The 12964-nt window shown below is 33.8% G+C and overlaps 1 protein-coding gene across 1 annotated transcript in view; it reads left to right on the top strand.

Annotated features, from left to right (window-relative positions):
* Positions 1–4930, top strand: part of LOC133182190 (adhesion G-protein coupled receptor V1-like) — a 153764-nt gene extending 148834 nt beyond the window's left edge. Inside the window, exons 102-104 of the mRNA XM_061316935.1 lie at positions 725–846; positions 3025–3222; positions 4399–4930. Coding sequence (XP_061172919.1) covers positions 725–846; positions 3025–3222; positions 4399–4665 — 587 coding nt within the window. The 3' untranslated portion in view covers positions 4666–4930. The remainder of the gene's footprint in view (positions 1–724; positions 847–3024; positions 3223–4398) is intronic.
* Positions 4931–12964: the final 8034 nt, after the last annotated feature.

A 12964-nucleotide genomic window follows, 5' to 3' on the forward strand; every position in this document is an offset into this window, starting at 1 on the left:
TTTATATAGAGATATATGTGTTTTACATAAAGATATATAACTGTGTTTTACATAGAGATATATAACTGTGATTTACATAGAGATATATAACTGTGTTTTACATATAGAGATATATAACTGTGTTTTACATAGAGATATATAACTGTGTTTTACATACATAGAGATATATAACTTTGTTTTACATAGAGATATGCAACTGTGTTTTACATATAGAAATATATGACTGTGTGTTACATAGAGCTATTTGGAAAAAAAAACTTTCCAAAACCTTCTTTTTCTTCTTTAGCTAAATTAACCTGTGAATCCTTTGACATCAAGATTTCAAAATTTGAAAATGGAAAAAAGACATTTAGGAGGGATGTATGCTGCCAGAAGTTTTTACCTTGACCAATTCTTTAAAGATCATCCTAATATTTTCAAGAACCTTTGACTTTAACACTTCAAATTAGGAACATGAAATATGACACTAAGAAGGGGTACATCCCATCAAAAGTTTTGACCTTGACCCAATTAAGATCAAGTTTTAAAAAATGCTTTGGCCATAACTTTAGAACAGTTTGATTTTGGGGCTTCAAACTTGTACAACATAGAACAATGAGAATTAAATGAGATGCACTGTATCAAAATTTATGACATTGACCCTTTTCCTCAATGAAGGTAAAAAAAAAAAAAGATGAACAATGATAATTCTTTTAGATTTATGTTTTGTATTTTTTTTCTGCAGAGATTCGTACACTGCTGTGTTTCTGGTTTGTGATCACCATCACCTGGCTTTGGGGTGGACTCCATATGGCCTATGGTCAGCTCTGGATGCTGGTTATGTTTTGCATATTCAATATTGTTCAGGTAGAATATAACAATATATTTAGATTATTCTTTTTTTATCAAAGCTTAAACTCCAAAATATGACCTTGACCCGACCTTGACCTTACTATTCCTTCTTTTGCAGTTAGCTTAGCTTCAAAGTAACTATTCAAGATCTTTTTATCAAAACTGATACACTGATGCATATTGGTAGAAGCTATTGAATTTCATAATTTTCTACCTTGAACTTCTTCTTTATCTTGATCCCACATGGTCATTTTGCATTTACTGTATGTGTACTTAAAAAAGCAGGCTTCATATTTTAGTAGCATTGGCACGAACAACGATGCACTAATTCATGAATACCCCTAAGAAGTCATTTATTAATACAATACATGGCACGGACATGTGTAGCGCTAATTCATGATTATGCCAACAGCTCCATACCCATTGATTGCAATAAATTTTGAATATGCCAATTAATGTACATGTATAGTATCTTAGTTATAAAGAAATGGTTCAAAATATTTACATCAAACTTTATACAAAGATTCAAAATGTTAAGAGATATTCAAATGTGTCATATTTTTTACCTTTACTTTCCTTTGACCTTGACCTTACCATTCCTCATTTTACATTAGTAGATTCAAAGATACTGTTTAAGATTCATTGATAAATCTCTGTTAAAGCATTTTTGAGTCACTCAGGCAACCATTAGGGCACATAGGCCTCTTGTGTAAAAACAACATCTGATATTTTAGATTTCAGGGAGTTTATAACCCTCTATTTATGGAGGGATAATGTCAAACAGCAATGCTGGTATTATGACATTCAAGCTCTACCACATTCTTTTATTCCTTCCCCAATACTAGTAGATCAAGTCCTCTCAAAAACCCTTGATCTCAAGAAGTATGTTTTCAATTCCAATCTTTATTGACTTAATTAAAAATATGTAATGTTGACTTCATCTATGTTTGTCAGTCCTAATTAGTCATTTAGGATTCCCTACCTACAGGTACTGAGGGTGTTAAATGGTTGTAATGACATTTCATTAATTGAATGTTTGTACACAAGCTGATAACTAGAAGGAATTAAATATTGATTTGATTAGAATCTTTCTAATATTATTTAAAGGGTAACTGCATTGAATTTCTATTTTTTGATATATTAAATATGTTCAATGAAACCTGATGACACATTGGTGTAACATGTCACAGTCATTAACTATTTGAGAAAAAAAAATGTAGATAAATATGAATAATTTTAATTTTTTAGGTCACACATATGACTTTCTGTTAAAGTTTGCCTTGTGTCATACAGCAGGAGTAAATATTCAACAACTTATCAGTCTTATCTCTATAAAGGATTACTTACCCCTATTACATTTCTGGAATTAAAATGAAAGCAAGTTATCAATTAGACCATAGGAGTTGACCTTGACCTTAAAAATTTAGCTAACCTCTGATGTGTTTGATGTATATATATATATATATATATATATATATATATATATATATATATATATATATATATATATATATATATACTTTCATAAATATAGTCAGATCTTTAATTTTCATGTATAATTAGACTAGGATGCAATATTTTGAATACCAATTAGTTTTAAGTTGTCTTGGACCTTTATATTTAAATTCATTTGGTGAATTATTATAAGGAATGACTCTAAGGGGATGCTTTTATCTAAGTTGTTTTTTTTTTTTGAATGAACAAGTAATTTAAGACTGCTCATAAACAAACAATCAACATTTCATTTTATTGCATTGTAAATACACCTTTATATAAAACCAAATCTGATATAGTTTAAAATCTTTATTTGCCTTTTGAGAACTACTCAGCTATACACATCATCAACGCTTATCAGTTATGTACAAATAATGCATACACAGTGAACATTTGCATAAGATAAAATGTTTAAACATATGAGTGGCCGATGGCCTTGAGCATGTTGTGGCCGATGGCCTTGTGTGATTGGCCTCACAATATTATCCCCATGCAGAGATTTCTTATTTGCTAATTTCTTGATTAACAAACTGAAAACTGTTAATTGTACATGAAGAACTAGGTGTTTTATTATATAATGTTTTAGCTGTTTACATAAGTAAAAAGATTATAATTTGCTTAAAAGAGTAAATAGATATAAGCAAATTAACACTTCTTTCTTATTACCTATCTTACATAATGATACTGTTTACCTGACAGGCATTGTTGGTGATTGTTTTGTACACCATACTAAGGAACCCCTGTGTACAAGAGTGCCTTGGACCTCAGAAACGAGCCTACTCTATGTCTACAGAAAATCTACAACAGAACGGTAGTCTACCAGCAGACTTCCATCACCACACCTTTACGACAGAGATTGGCAGCCTTAAAGGCTCAACTGCCTCTGTAGTTAATGAGGTATGTACAACTAAGAAAGCATCTTCTAAAAAGCATCCAACAGTGATTAATACAGTACTTGTATGTACAACAAATAGCAACCCTAAAGGCTTTACTGACTCTAGTTGATGAGCTGTAATCAGCTAAGATAGCAACCTTAAAGGCTTCACTGAGTTAATGAGCTGTAATCAACTAAGATAGCAACCCCAAAAGGCTTTACTGGCCTCGAGTTAATGAGCTGTAATCAGCTAAGGTAGAACCTTGAAGGCTTCACTGAGTTAGTGAGCTGTAATCAGCTAAGATAGCAACCCTAAAGGCTTTATTGGCCTCTACATAATGAGCTGTAATCAGCTAAGATAGCAACCTTAAAGGCTTTACTGGCCTCTACATAATGAGCTGTAATCAGCTAAGATAGCAACCTTAAAGGCTTTACTGGCCTCTACATAATGAGCTGTAATCAGCTAAGATAGCAACCTTAAAGGCTTTACTGGCCTCTACACAATGAGCTGTAATCAGCTAAGATAGCAACACTAAAGGCTGCTAGCAACCTTAAAGGCTCTACTGGCCTCTGTAGTTGATGAGATATAGGGCTGCATGTGTATCATGAGGGGGGAAAAGTATCCCCCCATGTGAAAGAAAAAATACTTTTAACAGGTATTGTGAATTGTTATTCCACAAATTCATACTATAGCTATTGTTGTTTCACTGGGGGAAATATGTTTACAGACAAATCACAGCAAAAATGGTCATTTTAATACCAATTTCAAATGAGATTACATATTAAAAAGAATATTTCATCAATCTTTTACATTGAATGAAGGATCATTCATCCATTTCCATGCCTATTTTAAAATCTGGTGATGTTTTAAGGCCTGATTTAAATGGATAAAATTTTCTACTACCTTATGGAAAGAGTTGTAAATATAAGCAATCAACTTTTCAACACTGGATTTAAAATAAATAATCAATAAATAATGAACTCTTCTTTGCATTTAAAAAGGTTTTCATAACTAAAATGCCGTTTATATCAAATTAAATTGAGTGTAAAATGTAGGCAGGAATCAGGAGTTAGTGTGCTTAGTTCTTTACGAGTTCCATTTTCATTGAAAAGCAGCTGTCTGTGATGTCAAAAAAGCCTGGACTTTAATAAAATTAGAAGTTATTTAGAACCTTGCATTTCTTTGATTTTTTTTTCAGGAGTGGGAGAGAGATTCTACATTACCATCTAAATCTACCACAATGAAAGTAAAAAGAACACTTCCCTCTAGCGGCAATATCTATGTGACACCCCCAGTGCTGGTCCGTGATGGTGTTGATGATTTTCAGGACCTCCTACATGCATTAAAAACACAGGAGAGTTCAAGTGATGCAGACAGTTTGGGGTCAGATAAGATCTCGGAAATCTCGAGCAAAGTTGATCGATATGAAATGAGGAGGATATCAATAGCAGATACTCATTTGTGACAAGAGACATTTACATAATAATCAAAACATGAATATATTAATGTCTATTTTGCAATGCATGTACATCAAGAAAACATTGATCCCAGTGATTTTTAAAATACATGTATAGTTGTGCGGCTAGATGTTGTAAATTGTATCAAGTTTTAAATGTACAATTTGCATTTAGTTATACTACTTTGTGAATTTTTAACATGAAACTTTGATCTCACTTATGTACATAAACCATTTTTACATAAAATTTTAGTTTTCAATTAACACTGAATGCATGCTCTCATTGAACATATAAATCTTTTATATTTGCAAAGTTTTATAGCATTAAAAATTGAAAAGATACATTTCAGTCATTTTCTGAGCAATACCAGTATATATTTATAAGCTCACCTGAGCTGAAAGCCCAAGTGAGCTTTTCTGATCATATCTGTCTGCCTAAAATTTTTTAACATATGGACTTCTCAAGAACCACTGGACCAATATCAACGAAACTTGCCACAAAGCATCCTTGGGTGAAGGAATTTAAGTCCATGCAAATGAAGAGCCTCGTTTTCTCTTTCAAGAGGAGATGGTTAAGAATTAGTGAAAAAAAATTGGTGACATCTTTTAAAAATCTTCTCAAGGACTACCAGGCCAGAATAGATTAAAGATATATGAAAGCCTCTTGACAAAGTGTAGATTCAAGTTGTTTTTTTTTTTTCAACACATGGCCCTCGAAGAAAGAGTGGGTCCACAATAGGCGATAAAAATTTTTATATGGTTATGTATAGGAATTTTTTTTTAAAATCTGATGAAAACAGCAGGGCCATCATATTGATGTAAAATCATCCCCACGTAATGTAGATTCAAGTTAGTTCAAAGCAGGTCCCAAAGGGGAAGGGTGGGACCACCACAGGGGAACAGCAGAACTATGTTTAGTCATATTCATATGGAAGCAATCACAGATAATGTAGAATCAAGTTTGTTCTAATCATGGCCCCTGAAGTGGGGTGGGGCCACAATAGGTGATCTGAATTTTACAAGGAAATAACTTTTGAAAATCTGAAGAAGAAGAACAGCAGGACCAAGGTTACTGTGGTGGGCATTGTGGCCCATGGGCCTTTTGTTCTAATTCTGTTTAAAAAGATCTTTCTCTTAGAGTACAGTCAAATCTTGTTATCGAGAATTTGATAGGATCAAGAATTCGAGACATTGAGGATTAATTACTTAAAGAATAAATGGTTGGGACTTCCAATTTACTTTGACATATCCATGGTACATGTATTTAAGATATCAGTGTTCGAGATACCAAAGTTCAGCTGTATTTACTGTTATCAATTTTCTTTAGAAGTTTGTACTAAATGTGGATCATGCACTTTGAAAATACCAGGTATACTCTGAACTTTGCTTAACTTTTTAGGTCACCTGAGTCACTCAGGTGACCTATTGCTATCTGTTTTCGTCCGTCGTCGTGCATTGTGTGTTAACATTTGAACATTTTCAGCTTCTTCTCTGAAACTGCTGAACCAATTTCAGCCAATTTTAGCATATGGCATCTATGTGTGAAGGGGAACAAAATTTGTGAATTTCATGGTCCCTGCCCCCCTGGGCCTGAGGGGTGGGGCTAAAACCACCAAAATTAATGCAATCTTTAAAAATCTTCTTCTTTACTCCTGGACATCAAGCAGTCAAACTGTTGGCATGATTGTAATAAGCATTGAGCCCTCTACCAAAATGTGAAATTCATGGCCTCAGGGTCAGGGGTTCTGGTGCTAGGGCGGGGCTATATAGATCATATAGTGAAAGTGCATTATTTCTTTGAAAATCTTCTTCTCTACTCCTGGGTATTATTTAAACAAATTAAATACATAGTTATGATAAGCAAGAGTGACTCTACCAAAATTATGAAATTCATAGCCCCAGGGTCAGGGGTTCTGGTGCTAGGGTGGGGCTATATAGATCATATAGTGAAAGTGCATTATTTTTTTGAAAATCTTCTTCTCTACTCCTGGGTATTATTGAAACAAATTATTATAAATATATAGTTATGATAAACAAGATTGATTCTACCAAAATTGTGAAATTCATAGCCCCAGGGTCAGGGGTTCTGGTGCTAGGGCGGGGCTATATAGATCATATAGTGAAAGTGCATTATTTCTTTGAAAATCTTCTTCTCTACTCCTGGGTATTATTTAAACAAATTAAATACATAGTTATGATAAGCAAGGATGCCTCTTCCAAAATTGTGAATTTCATGGCCTTAGGGTCAGGGGTTCTGGTGAAAAGGAGGGGGGCTCTATTGATTATATAGTGAGAAGGCAAAATTTCTTTGAAAATATTCTTTTCTGCTTCTGGTTAAAAAGCAAAGAAGCTAAATGTATAGTTATGATGAGCAAGAGTGCTTCTTCCAGAGTAGTGAATTGCATGACCACCGGGTCAGATGTGCTGGTGTAAAGGTGGGGCTCTTGATAATATAGTGAAAATGCATTAATTCTATTAAATAATCCTGTCTGCTCCTTAGTGTTAAGCATATAAACGAAGTGATTACTTATGATGAGCAAACTTCTGGTCCCAGGGTGAGAGGCTCTGGCGTTTCTCGATGGGGGGGGGGGGGGGGGGGAGGGGGGAGAGGCTCTATTGGTAGTATAGTGAATCTGTGGTAAAAATGCATTATTTCTTTAAAAATCTTCTCTGCACCTGGGCATATCAGAGACAAAAAGAGTAAAAGGTTTAATAAGGAAAGGTATTTTTACCAGATTTTTTAACATCTGGACCGTTTGATCAAGTTTTCTGGTCCTGGCTAGGGCTCTATTAATTTGTAATCTACTGAGAGAAGTTATTCCCCTTTGCCATTTACTATTGATAATTAATCACAGTTACTGTAAATAATGTACTTGAAAGGTTAATAGAATAAGAGAATTATGCAAGAATTTTTACTGTATAATACAAAAAGTACTTTCAAAGTTTTAATGATCAGGTAGACTTCTAAGTAATAGAAATAAAAATGAGACAAAAATAACTTGTCTACTAAATGTTCATCATAGACCAAGAGAGTCCAATGTAAGAGATTTCAACAAGGAATTAAGATAGTACAGAAGCACTGATAGTTTGTTAATATACTGTATGGTGATAGTGATAAATGGGGAACAGATTAGAACCTACCGTAATTTTGGGGGTATAGGTCGATGGGGTATATAGGTCGAAAGGCTCATTTTCAGCCGTAATTTTTAAAAAATCCTTAGATAGGACGAATCCGGAAGATAGGACGAAGCTTTGTTTATCGATTTTCTAGAGATTCTTACGTATATACTACGTATCAGAACATGTAAACCTCTTTAATTTAACCCGTGATATTAACGTATTGAGAAAATAAACTGGTATTTTTATGAGTACAGCATTTAAATAGTGCTTTATACAAACATAGTTAAAATTTCCTTGAATTGTGATATAACGTATTTTCTCCAACTTGCCTATTCAATGCCGTCGTAGTTTGACTCTGTCCTTAAACACATAAATACGGTAGTGTACAACAGCTATTATTAGGGAAATACCCGAAATCAACCAATAACCATTTCCATTTTAGAACATCTTGGACACATTCTTTTATTCCGACGTTATTTACCGGGGTACAATATTAACTTCGATGACCGCCATTTTTATATTTCTTGTCCAGGGATTTGCTAAAACACGCAAATGACTATTGCCAGCACATTAACAGTGAGCAATTGAAATTAGTTATATTAACATGCTATAATTTTGCTTGAGATATTGCTGAAAAAATAAATTTAATTGAGAGTACATTCGCAATTTAACAGTCATTATGAATTTCACAGTTTTGTTTGTTCAATGATGTATAGCACTAATACCCCTGTAACGGCACGTGGATCTTTTAATCATGCCCCGCAGGTGTTTTAACCAACACAGGTGTTAACACCTTTGTGTAACAGTGTATATCCCTTTATCTGTCAGACAATTAAAATTCTATTAGAAGCCAATCTTTGTATAATTCAGTGTACCCCTTGGGATATAAAACAAAATAGTTATGACTAGCGGTATATTTGGTAAATAATTTTAGGAATTTACTGAATGCTAAACTAATTATTTTGTTGATCCTGATCACCCTTTTATTCTTGCTTTTGAGCAACAAAGCTTCAACTTTAAGTTCATTTTATACTCTATGGATCCTCTAAATTGTTGTATTATACTCAGGTGACTGTTAAGGCTCTCGGGCCTCTTGTTTTTTCCAAGAATAGTTCAATAAAAAACCATATTTAAAAAAGTAGGAAGGAAGTTGCCACTTCATTAGTATGTCATTATTACTGACAATGACCCAGTAATATTACAGTCTTCTTTATGTTAAATGTATCATGACAAGGTACTTAAAGTTCAAAGATCAATTAGTTAATTTCTATGATATGTGCAGCATATCCTTCTCATCTTGTTAAAAGTGAAATGACAGTAGGAAGGAAGAACTTTCATATAATTTAATAACAGTTATGCCATGAAATGCTCCTAATATCATTAACTCACTTTAAATACATATTAAATCAATAAATTTCTTTGAATGACATGGGAAAAAATGAAGAGATTGTATTTGACTGCCGTCATGAGAAAAGGGCCCATATCTTTTGACGTCACAATGTAAACACCGAAGTAATTTTTGTCGAGTGCATTTTGTGAACAAGAAATAAAATTGGATTTCCAGGTGTTACAAGAAAAACATTAAATCATATGAAATTTGATGTGGATTATTTTAATAAATAATATAATTACACACTAGTGCATGCATTTATTAATTATTCTGTTTAAGTATATAACTTGATATCACATAATTAAGCTAAACGCGATATTGAACCCATTGTTAATTACGATGATTTATAGCGATGTTTTTTATCTGATGCATGACTAAAGATACTGAATATTTGTTGTTTGAGCAATTTGGAATTGTTTAAATTTGACTAATATTCAGTAGACTAAGTCTTATTAGTCCCCTACCAGTGAAACCGGAGGGGACTATAGGTTTCCACTGAGTCTGTCCGTCTGTCCCTCTGTGTGTCTGTCAGTCTGTCCCACTTGGTTTTCCGCACTTTTTTCCTAAACGCTTGCAGATATTGAGCAGATTTTTGGTATGTAAGTGTATCTTGATGAGTTACAGATCAAGTTTGCATTTCGTTCCGCTTCATTGATTTTTGACGGAATTACGGCCTTTTCAATTTTTAAGGGTTTTCCGCAATTTTCTTCTAAACGCTTTCAGATATTGAGCTGATTTTTGGTATGTGACTTTACCTTGATAAGTTATAGATCAAGTTTGCGTTTTGTCCTGCTTCATTGATTTTTGACGGAATTATGGTATTTTCAATTCTTAACGGGAACCAGATTACACTTACCGGTAGGGGACTAGTATTGCTAATGCAATACTCTCAGAATGCTTATTAGTCCCCAACCGGTGAAACTGGAGGGGACTATAGGTTTCCTCTGAGTCTGTCCATCCGTCTGTCTGTCTAGCTGTCTGTCCGTCCGTCTGTCTGTCTGTCTGTCAGTCTGTCCCACTTGGTTTTCCGCACTTTTTTCCTAAACGCTTGCAGATATTGAGCTGATTTTTGGTAGGTGAGTGTATCTTGATGAGTTACAGATCAAGTTTGCATTTCGTTCCGCTTTATTGATTTTAGACAGAATTACGGCCTTTTCAATTTTTAAGGGTTTTCCGCAATTTTCTTCTAAACGCTTTCAGATATTGAGCTGATTTTTGGTATGTGACTTTACCTTGATAAGTTATAGATCAAGTTTGCGTTTTGTCCCCCTTCATTGATTTTTGACGGAATTATGGTATTTTCAATTCTTAACGGGAACCAGATTACACTTGACGGTAGGGGACTAGTATTGCTAATGCAATACTTTCAGAATGCTTGTTAATAAATGGTATTCTAGATATATTTTTTTTTCAGAGAGAGAGAGGGAGAGAAATCAATGCACATATACACTTCTTTATTAGTCCCCTACCGGTGAAACTGGAGGGGACTAAAGGTTTCCTCTGAGTCTGCCTGTCTGTCTGTCTGGCCATCTAGCTGTCTGTCTGTCCCTCTTTCTGTCTGTCAGTCTGTCCCACTTGGTTTTCTGCACTTTTTTCCTAAACGCTTCCAGATATTAAACTGATTTTTGGTATGTGAGTGTATCTTGATGAGTTACAGATCAAGTTTGCACATCATTCCGCTTCAATGATTTTTGACGGAATTATGACCTTTTCAATTTTTCAGGGTTTTTCGCAATTTTTTTCTAAACACTTGCAGATATTAAGCTGATTTTTGGTATGTGACTTTACTTTGATGAGTTATAGATCAAGTTTGCATTTCGTTCCACTTCATTGATTTTTGACAGAATTATGGCAATTTCCATTTTTAACGGGAACCAGATTACACTTGACGGTAGGGGACTAGTATTGCTAATGCAATACTCTCAGAATGCTTGTTCTAAAAAAATACCTTCATGTAAAATGTATTTACCCGTTTTAATACATAGTTAATCATATCCATATACACAGTTAGACCAGCTCAGGGTGAAGCGTCGATATCCAAATGTGTGTTTGAGGGGGAGGGGGGCAGAGATCATTGAAAAGGAAAAAAAAATCTGCGAATAAAAAAGCATTGGTAAAAATTCATTCTAAAAAGAGAACCTTTAATTTCTTTTTTTATGGGGGGGGGGGGGGGGTATGGATACTGGTATCATGGGAAATTCGGACATCCTACATACCCCTATATAGATAATTTGCTAAATTAACAGCAAGAGAAGGTGCAAAGAGGAAAATGGAAGAGGGGGGTGCCACGGAAATTTTGCATGAAATTAATTATGGTAAAAAAAATTTTGAAATGATCAAATAAATATATAAAAAAGTAGTCTCTGATAAAATCTATGTATCAATTTTCTTAAATTGTTGCGATAAAAGCTGACTTGAAATTGAATTGCAATATGTTTAGGAAATAAATACAGCTATAAATGTGGACTTTTTCCAAAAGCATTATGATCAATGTTGAAGAAAATAACAATTACATCGACGGTGATATAAGGATTAAAATATTTATGAAACAGAAGAAACAACAGATTAAACAATAGATTAGGCTGTAAAGGAATTTAGATTCTTCTGATAAATGTTGATATGGCGACATCTTTCGAGAATAAATCACTGGTAGAGGAATAAGTACTAGTAACAAGTAGTTATGGGTGTCATATTCAAATGTTAAGAAAATGTTCAAAAACATCAACCACACCAGTCGTAAGACAACAAAGAAATCTAAATTTTGATAAAGATGAAAGAAAAATTACACTGGTGATGCCTGAAAAAGGTTCATGCAAAACTTTGAAAACCATAAAATATGTTAGAAAAAACATTTTCTTTTGGGTGACTGTTGAATTCATGTACATCTGTAAGTAATAAATTAGTCATGTTTCATGTTGAAATCTTGGACGTCGAGTCTCAGCTCTGATACCTCGATATCCCCGATATCTCAACATTTGTTGAAAGTTCCGTTGCTATCGGATTACTGAAGGAAAAGGAATAAACAAGCACATACATCTTTCTGATTTTAAAGGAAAAAAAGGGTTCTATTTCAGTCGTGTGGTAACACGCAAAAATAAGAGTCATGTTCTTTAATTTCGAGATTCTGACAAATTTTTAATTTTTGAAACAATAACTAGGAAAAAATAATTTGTCTATTTTATATCTTTAGCTTTTAAGACAAAAGCAGATACTAAGTCACCTATGAAGTCAAGTTAGAGTGGTAGAGTTACATACTTTCAATGGGATATTGCTTAACCGAATCGCCTCATATACAAAAAGGTATATAAACATGTGTGTTGGACGTAATATTCAATTATTGTTTAAGAATATATTTTTATGTACATTTCATTGAATCAAAATATGAAAAAGATGTGTTTGTGAAACACTGATGCCCCCGTATGGCAGCTTATGGTGAAGGTTAAAGCTTCTCAAATGCAAGTCAAAATCCAGGCCAAAAGATAAAAAAAAATGTTAAATTTGAAAGCCCTACCTGCAAGTGTTCAAAAGTCATGGCAAAGGTTAAAGTTTTTTAAAAGTAAGTAAAACAGCAAGGTCAAGGTCAAAGTTGCTGGTATCCAAAGGAAGGTCTTGTCACAAGGATTACATATGTGAAGTATGAAAGCCCTAGCACCAACCATTCAAAAGTTATGGCCAAGGTTCAAGTTTTTTTCAAAAGTAGGTCAAACTCGTATGTCAAGATCAGAGGGTCAAAGTGGTTGGTATCCAAAGGAAGGTCTTGTCACAAGGATTACATATGTGAAGTATGAAAGCCCTAGC

The sequence above is a fragment of the Saccostrea echinata genome, unplaced genomic scaffold, assembly GCF_033153115.1.
Source record: "Saccostrea echinata isolate AGI-Se365-2 ecotype Australia unplaced genomic scaffold, CSIRO_AGI_Sech_v1 ptg000009l, whole genome shotgun sequence".
Classification (NCBI taxonomy): domain Eukaryota; kingdom Metazoa; phylum Mollusca; class Bivalvia; order Ostreida; family Ostreidae; genus Saccostrea; species Saccostrea echinata.